The sequence below is a fragment of the Dendroctonus ponderosae genome, unplaced genomic scaffold (assembly GCF_020466585.1).
Source record: "Dendroctonus ponderosae isolate FM_Combo_2020 unplaced genomic scaffold, Dpon_F_20191213v2 Dpon_F_20191213_6, whole genome shotgun sequence".
In the NCBI taxonomy this organism is placed as follows: Eukaryota; Metazoa; Arthropoda; class Insecta; order Coleoptera; family Curculionidae; genus Dendroctonus; species Dendroctonus ponderosae.
This window is the reverse complement of record NW_026018814.1, coordinates 10,490,475-10,499,950: the sequence shown is the minus strand read 5'-3', so window position 1 is coordinate 10,499,950 and position 9,476 is coordinate 10,490,475. Positions and strand designations below refer to the sequence as shown.

Sequence of the window (9,476 nt, the reverse complement as noted above, 5' to 3'; positions counted from 1 at the left end):
GGCCAAGTGAATGATAAATATTGGAAGGAGAACAAGCCACTCGAAATGTATTACTCGTGGAAGAAAACATAGGGATTCCGGAGGGGGTTCGAATTTAAACCCCCRCAATGAAGTATTATTGTCTATTATTATTAAGATGTGATGTACTAAGTGTTRTAAATATAATATATTAATTGTTGTARGAAAATATGTCCACTATAGTTTGAATGGGCTCAATAAAACTGTACATTACAAATTATTAATTGTGTTAATGATGCAAACTTTMAGGATATTYTATGGTAAACTGGTACTTGCTAATAACATTTATTTGCAAATGTGTAGATYCTGCTAAGGTGTTGTTAAATKATGCATTACATGATGTCGGAAACTATGGAAACTATTGTTAAGAGAGTAGGTAGAAAAAGTTTCCGTTTTGGTGACTCTTGACAGTTTAGAGAAGTTTCAGTTTGATTTAAAAAAAAGACAAGTTGTAAGTTGTAACGAACCAAATCTGTTTAAAATAAATTGATCAGTATTAGAAAAGCCCGGAACCAGTTTCTTTGGAAATAGAACCGTCGTAGCGCAAATAGCTGGTAGCCTTTTGTGAGCGCGACACATGATGTATTTTGCAKTAAGCTATGAAGTTGATGAACTGCTTTTAAAAATTTTGAAACAAAYACTAGAGYGCAATRGAAARAAATGTTCTTGGAGCAGAAAYRTTAACAGCTGAGAAAGCCAAATAAATTATAGTCGAAAGAGCGAAAACATCAAATAGTAAAYATTAGGTAATCGAAGACATTTGTTTGGACACCTGTTCGGTGCATTCATGTTAGAAATTGCCCTTAAAACTAATCTTCTAAAGAAGTTATAAAMGATAAACTCACCTCTATTTGTACTGGCAACCAAACATCCTTCAGTTGTGGCCATTGGAATATAATAAAATTGGTCGTCTAGCAGCAACGGTCCTGCGACTCCTAAAGGAATCGGCACATACCCAACAACATTTTCACAACAAGTACCCATCACTTTACTATAGTCGTAATCTTTATAAGGCATAGTATGGAAGACTGATTGCTTAATCTGGTTCTCAATCATTTTACGTCTAATTTTCACTCCTCTTTCCGGGTTTTGAACAGCCTTTTCCAAGTTATACGCCGGGATATGTTTAGTGTCCACAAGCATCATGATTTCCTTATCGGAAAGTTGAGAAGCTCCACTATCAGTGCGATAAATTTCCAGGCAGCTTTGGAGGCTTCGCGACACATCAGTGTCTTTATCACTAGTGCCATCTTCAAAGTCTAGGAATTCTAAACGAAGACCTTCGGTCTGAGATTCGGCATTTATTGATGTTGTTCGAATGTGAGATCGTTTACTCTGGATGTCCTTCTTGAGTTCAATTAAAACATCTTGTTCCAGCTGTTCTTTTAATTGCTCTTTAGGCTCAAAGAAGATGAACTTGATCATTAACGTTAGTAGAAGAATAAGAATTACTATATGATCCGCACCCAGTACGAACTGTTTCATCATAAAACCATAGAAGGACGTATCATCTGAACAATCTACAGACTCTTTCAGGTTGTTAATTGACTCTTGAAACTCATCATTAACTCCCCAGCGACTATGCAGATGAACCACTAATAAGCCAAACGACATTATCAATTTCACTCTTTGCACTGCAGGATTCGATTTGTCATTTTCCTCGAGTAACTTTTTCCTTATAAACTGCTGTTTTTCTCCATAAAAATTGGAAATCCGGCCAAGCTCCAATAAGAGACTTAAACAGGCTGGATAGAATGTCATGAATATTACATAATTTACAATAACTGATAGGCTTGCAAAATATGAGAGCATTTCTAGTCTCTTTACTCCTGACAGTGTTCCTACACCGATCACCAGAGTTTCCACAAGTGTATCCAGAGTTAAAGTGGGGCCCAAGACAGACACTCCTCTAGCTATCTGCTTACTTATATCCTCCGTACTAGAAGCGGTTAAAGCAAATTGTGCTAAAGTAGCAGCTTTGGATAAGTCAATGAGCAGTAAGAAGAAAAACATAGCATCTTTGAGATCCACAAGATCGATGTGAAGAAAACTGAGCAAAGTTGAGGTAAATACGAAGCTGGAAAACACAACAAACAAGCCTGCAATCCCTAAGATGTACTTTGATCCTAAATTTTGCAAGTTTCGAAATTGATGATAACTATACATAATAGCCAGGCATCTAATAACGGTCATGAGGACCATATCAGCAGCATGAAATTGTTCTTCCAAGCAGCCACCAACACATGGGGGCTGTTTTTGTGTAACTGGGATTACCTGTTTTTCTACAGTCAAAAAACATGCTGTCAGCGTTAGCACAGCTACAATTACTTCCCAAGGATGAGTGGCACACAATTCACCATAATATCTAAATAGTTTGGACATTTTAAAACGTCGTAAAACGTTACACAGACTTGATTGTTTATCAGGAATCGTTCACTGCCACCGACTGATGCTTTTTCGAATAAAGTTCAACAACGTTATGCAATTTTTTGTGTTGCGAGAAGGGGTAAATACCTTATGTAACACTAAGTTAGTTCGATTTCACAACATTCCATTCCGCTTTCCATTTCGTACTTGAAAACTTCAAGCAGTTCTAACCCATTTGTTGCTATTTTCCAATTTTGCAAATTCGGTTTTTTAAATAATACAAGTCCGTCACTGTCACGAAACATCAACAAGCAGGTGACTTAAGTAAGATGCGTGGTTGCGACGTGAAAATTTGTCAGCAGAACCTTGGCAACAGCACATATGAGCCCCTTAAATTCAATAATTCACATCGGTCAATTTGGAAAATTGATATTAAAAAGACTACTTTTGCCTTTTAGGCATATTGAGAACGTGCTTTAAAATTAAAGTGTTTTTTTTGTTTTTACTTCATTTAAGGTTTGGTATTACCTGTCTGTCTATGATTTTCGCTTTTAAAGTATTTTTTAAATCAGCCCCTTTGAATGTACGCTTTGAAATGTGCTATGCAGTTTTACAATTTTTTACTGATATAACTTTACTTGAATTTAAAATTCATAACTATATTATTATACAATTATAACATCTTGAACATGTTTCTTAAGCGTGCTTGTCAAAGTTTTGGACTTTTATTATTTATTATTATCGCATTTTTTATGTGAAATGCACGCAAAAAAACATGATTTTATAATTGCGTTTGATTAATAATTATGCGCAATATAAATTATCATTTCTATTTCATTAGCATTTCATAGCGCATTTCCTTGACATTATGGTGGATGATTTGGCGCAACCACTGGGTGCATTTTCCAATTTTTTTTAAATAAGTTTATTTTCAATTTGTTTCAAGGTCCGAATCATGTCCCATAATGAGAACCATTTCTGCATAATTAAAACCAAACTTAATAAGGTTGCAGTGGTGATGAGAATAAATATCCACAAAAGAAACGTAAATAAATTATCAATTATTACTAATAACAATTAATTACTTAAGTAAAAGAGAATTAACAAATAAAAAACGTGCGTAAAAAGTAACAGAAAGAAAAATTGGGCAACATGTTTATGACTCATCTGATATACATATCTATATAAAGCAAGTCAGATAAACTAATACTGAAATATTTTTCCCTATTATTAATCTGTAACCAAATATGTAACTTGTTTTTTTGTTGTTCCAAGCCAAAAAAATGTTTTTTAAAATAAAAAGTGAAAACTTTTCAATATGATGATTCATTCTATCTTCGTTTGCATATAAAAATAAGATGTTTGTAATAAAATTCAAAGTTCGAAATAGTGAATTATCCTAATTAAGAAAAAAACGGAAGAGTCGGTTCATTAAAATGGTTATTTAAATAGTTTTATTTATTTTACTCTTCTGTTAACAGGTTAACAGGTTAACATTTTTGATAAAACCTACCCGCTAAAAGGCAAGTCTTTAGAAGCTCTTAACCGTTTTCGAGTGGTAAGCTCTTAGAAATTCCGATAACGCATAATTGATAATAGAGCTCCAATTCCTTGTTTGAAATTTTGAGAGCGTTTTAAATGTTAACTATTTGCTTATCGCCGCTATAGAGATTGGCAATTTCTCATAGAAACGAATTTACAACAGATATCAATCGAGATCGTCCTGATTTTTCGGAAAGGGTTTTAAGGAAAGGTTTTTAAAAATTAAAGTAGCTAACAGGGCATTCCTACATCGATCTTGGTTGTTAAAACTACATTGGTTGTTAAACCAAAAAGTCCTTTAGAAATATTTCGTACATTAAACGTGATGTTTTCAAACGTTTTCCTAGTCCTATTTAAAGGCTGGTTAAGGGCTAATTGTGACCTGGACGGGACCCTAAGTGCGTGCCAAGTTTTCACTCGAAATATCGACGGCTCGCATACCTACTAGCTTTTATTCTAGGCCTTCATCGAGCTTTAATTAACCAACTGACGACGCTTTTCCTTATAATGAAGACGAGTCGCCACTGAACCATTTCCTATTTATTAAAATTTAGCAACACACTAACGTAGGCGTGTTGTAATGCAATGATTCACCACACGTAACCGCAGGTGTATAGAACTATTCTACAATAGGAAGCAAGTAATGGGGTTCTTCAATTGTTTCTGTTATCTTTGGCTTTTGAATACCTACACCTACCTATACTTATTTCATTGGTACGATATGGTTGGCATGCGAACGCGTTTGGGCATCTAATGAGTTCGTTTTTCTGCCTTTTTTTGCGGGACGTGCGCAAGAAATGCTTGATTAAGCTTGTGTTTTATATATTTGAGTAACGTAGAAAATATACAGTTAATGTTATTTAAATACTTAAGTATAGCTATTTTCATTGGTTGAAATTGGAAGAATTAAAAATATACGTAGATAAAATGGAAAGAAAGTTCGCATATTTTTTTTTAAAACGCTACTGATTTAATTTTTCCTTCGAATGTTTCTTACATTATACCTATATAACACACAAGGAATCATCTCCAATACTTCAGCAATTCTTTTAAATTTATTTTATGTAAACTGCTCAACAAAATGAACCTCACACCGTCAAATTTGCACTAACTTTGGAAGTGGATAGATTCTGATTGCTTCGAGCGATTTTATTTCTTTTTGAAGCATTATCTTGTCCCATTTGCTTTTTGTTCGTCAGTATTTTGGTAAAAATTTAGCACGTCAGATAAATTTTCTACAGGGTGTCAAATAAAAAATGAAAAATTTCGAACAGTTTGGCATACTTACTGCTAGTTGGACAAAAATAAAGATGTTGCGATCTCAACACCAAAAGTTTAAAGATAAATCAAATAGCTCGAGACGATTTTTTAATTTTTCGGCAATTTCATCCATTTAGAGTGGAGATATAAGTCAACTGTTTGGTCTTGCAGCGATCACTTTTCTGCTCTTAGTCCGATTTTCACGATCTATTTGAAGCTTCATGAACAACTTAAGGCAAAAAACAACACTTGCWTACATGCAGAAATKAATATTTACATATAAACTCTGCATCAAAATTCAAATGAAGAGGTAAAGAAACTGGGGTRACAGGATGTTAAAGAAGGATGTAAAGTAGCAAAGAACGAAAAGACGGAAATGCATTTATTTGCTTTAAAAAAATCGTTTGCAGGTAAAAGACGTTGGAATACTGCAAGGCGAGAAACTTTTTCCCAAAACCTCTCCAAATATCTGCACTTTTTTAGTTTCATCGATTTTTGAATTAATACAGATAAAGAATGATTTAAGAGTAGGTATAGCCTTTTCCTTAAAATTCCAAAAAGCTACAATCGCATATTAAAATTTCTAACACTTTTTAAGTTTAAAYTAGCGTTCATATCGACTGGTATATCGGCGTCAAACTTCGCTGATTATTAATCAACTTTCGATAATTATTATTTGCTAAACATGTGAATAMATTCAAATTTCTTTCTTTCTTTATTCTTTTTGAATTAATTTTCAATTGTTATCCACACCGTTTACACCGTCTGTTAAATTACTAACCTTCTTCTAAACATGCATGACCTGAAGGAGAGCGATTAAAGTGAAATATTCTGAAGCTTTCAAAATAATCGTTGCAAATTTATGTAGGCAAAACACTGTCCTCAAGGTGTTATCTATTGTTAGGTGGAAATAGTAGAATGGAAATTTTACTCGATAAAATTCCATGTAAACAACATTTAAATCGTATCAGAATTGACTAAAATTGGAAACGTTTATTGACTTTTTGAAAGTGGGTAGATTCAGGTCMACTKATTTGCATTTAACTGCTTCACTAACTACGTATTGTTAATTTYATTATTTATTTAAAAACARTATCAAAATAATTAATATAAACAAAATAATACAGAGGCTGCAATTTTTTTTTTCTAWATAACTGAAGACGTWATTTTTTGAAAATAACTTTTAATGGATAATAGCCCAAAACGGGTTTAGATATTGAAGTGAATAAAGTATAGCTTATTTCTATAAAAATGTCAAATATATCATATTAAGAGGCAAAAAGTGGAAAAGTTTTTWTCAACACGTTGCTATTATCTCGTATTTTGCCCAAAAAAGTGTGTTTACGGATTTTAAACGTCTATGTTGAAGGATTTTACAATATATTGATAATTTAGTGAAAAGGTGTTCAGTTTATGAATTATTTATTTAACAATCGAAGAATATTCTTTTAAACCGYTTTTCTCTGAAATGCTTGTAATCCAGCAGTTTTGCAAATCTTYATACGCTTTATGTAGAAATTACTAATACAATTAACTATTGGAAGTATATTTTTTTGCTAAATGTTAAGTCGCATTCCATAGTAAGTCTGGGAGGTCCATCAGTCACCATTTCTTGTCTAAATTCTCATCCTGGGCACAAGCAGAGCTTATCTTGAATACACTCTACCACACTTACAGGAACTGTCTCACAATTTACATCAAATTACAAAAACAGCAAGACAAACTTTACCACTAGACAATGGCACAGACACATGGAAAATTGTAAAATACAAAAGAATGGAGAATGTGACAAGTATAAAAACAACGGTAAAAAATTGTAATTAATATGCCACCCTAATTACACTTAAATTTAAGACCAAAAACCGAACATGGCCGGGACAAAAAATCCATTAAAGCCTCCAAATATAATATAAGAAATGTTTGGATTTACTCGTTTTATCAAAATTTTCTAGTTGGAAGGTGTAATTTTTTTTGAATCATCTTGTATACTTTTATTTCACATCAAAACTTGCCCATCAAGGAATTAAAATCTACGAATGCCATTGATTTTCCGAAAAACGTTTGCTTTAGATTTTCTGGAATTTATTCCCCACTTAATCACAACTTTGTAAAGGGAGTTCCAGAAGTAATCTCTGAATGTATTTAATATTCAGCTCGCTGTTTTTTGGAAAAAAAAACGCCAATTTTTCATACCAAATTTATTTATTCAGGGTGGTCCATAAATAACTAAAGACCATAAACTTAGTTTTTTCAAATGGAAGTTTTTAAGCTCGAGTAATTTACGATGTAAAAAAGTTATTAAAAAAAAAGAATTAATAAAGCAATTTTTAACATGTAATTTTGTGAAATAAATCGGTCGAGTAACTATTGAGTCTAAGTCATTTTGTTGCCCTAAAATTGCCTTTGAGTAAATTTATTTTTAATTTCTCGCATATGGAATTATTTCAGTCACAGTGTCCGCCCTTGGAAAATGTTGTCCCTAATTGCACCTGAAAAACGACGTAAACTTATGCTAATGACTAGTAGTTGAAAAAGGGTGATCGACCGACATGAATAAAAGGGAAACACATCTGTCGTTTTTACTGCATGTTTAACGGTAAAGCCCTTCTAGTGCGCACTTTTAGTATTTAGTATGAGTATTCATTATTTTTTATTAATACCTAAATCCAATTACTACAGTTTATTTTTACAGCTATAAGATACCAAGTTGACTATTTTGGTAAGTTGAACAAAATAAAAAAAGTAAATAACATTTTTCATAATTTATTTTATAAAGTTTATTCGTTTCTAGCTGTGACTTTCATTGAAGAATTATGCTCTGAACTCGAAGTAGCCTACCAGTACAACTTACGAAAATTGTCAAATAGAGAAAACTTAATTTTTTCACCCTTGCTTCACCTCAAATGACTCAAGTGTAGTCGCGCATTTGCCCGACGGTTTAAAGTGAAGTCCTTTACAAAATACATTTGTGCTCGTATCATTTGATATTAGCGAACCGTTCGTTCGTGTAACGGACGATCGCCAATTGTTGAGTGGTCGATTTTCCATTGTTTCCATTGGCGACGCCACGATTGCGCTCACTATCAGGCGTCCCGACGCTTCTTGGACAGCTCAGTTTTGCGATTTTCGGTCAACTTTACTGTTGGTGAAATTTTTTAAACCGATCCAAAATACGGAAAATGTGATTGTTTCAGTGATAAATCAGTGATTTGTCATCGTGTGGTGAGTAAATTATTTGATTTAAATGTGCAAAACAARWTTTTCTTTAARTGTATTTTATATTTTAAACTTAAGATCCTCTAAAGRCACGTTTTTTAAATTATTTYTCCCTGGGTATGAKTCATCAAGTTTACKATTGGAAATATCTATTTTATTTGAACSTTTCGGCTTTTGAATCATCAGATTAACTTAATACATTGTATTAAKTACAGATGAGGCACTATGARGTGCGCGACTTGTASTAGGTATATTTTCAAGACTTGAGTTCGGCTGTTGCTAAAACGCATATTTCGAAATTAAATTAAAATTTCAGAATAGTGACGGAAATATTTATAAAATAATTATCCCCGATATTAGAAAAACAAACTTTTAAAACTAATTGATCGTTAACAAACTGCTATAATTAATTACACAAGCCACTGTTATATTATACCTACATAAATTGTGCTTTTACTTAATATTGTTTTCCTAACTCTCTTCTACCTATAAGTAGTTAAATTGATCCAAAATAAGTATCACTGTCCAGCTCAAATTTCTTCAAAACTTAGGCTTATGCTTCGTCAACCAATTTTTGGAGTGTAACACTATTTTTTGCAAAAAACTTAATCCAGCTCAGAGACTCAAATAAAAACAATTCGAAAAACTTAATTGCTATCGACCATTGACTTTTCCAACTTTTACATAAAATTGACCACCTATTTTATTTTTAGTTCAATGTGATTATTAACCGGTTCTGTGGAAGACATCCAGAGGGAATCTTCTCTTAGTTATTATAGACTCTTAGCCAGAAAATACAATTTTTAAAATCATTTGAGATTTTTAACTGGTTTAAAGTGTTACAGATTTGAATTAAAAATAAACAGTTTTTAAAGTAGGTATGTATATTGAGGCCAGCAAATGTGTGTTTATTATGTTGAACCTCAAAATTAAAATACATTTTCTGCGTAATTGTTGCAAATGAAAACATTGCAGTATAAACTAAAACTTAAATAAAACTGAGAATGTGTATCTAACAAAATATTTTTTTATTAAAATTGGACTTTACATTATAATTAATTTGATTCAATTAT

The 9,476-nt window shown here is 32.4% G+C and overlaps 2 protein-coding genes across 2 annotated transcripts in view; one reads left to right on the top strand and one right to left on the bottom strand.

Moving 5' to 3' along the window:
* Window positions 1-708: 708 nt before the first annotated feature.
* LOC125504956 (3-hydroxy-3-methylglutaryl-coenzyme A reductase-like) lies at window positions 709-2,693 on the bottom strand. Its single transcript, XM_048667777.1, has one exon. It carries the CDS (start codon window positions 2,398-2,400, stop codon window positions 724-726), a length of 1,677 nt encoding a protein of 558 aa, XP_048523734.1. The 5' UTR covers window positions 2,401-2,693; the 3' UTR covers window positions 709-723.
* Window positions 2,694-8,131: 5,438 nt separating this feature from the next.
* LOC109536876 overlaps window positions 8,132-9,476 on the top strand; it is a 23,943-nt gene continuing 22,598 nt past the window's right edge. The window contains exon 1 of the mRNA XM_019903320.2: window positions 8,132-8,409. The gene's annotated coding sequence lies outside the window, so the exon portion shown is untranslated. The remainder of the gene's footprint in view (window positions 8,410-9,476) is intronic.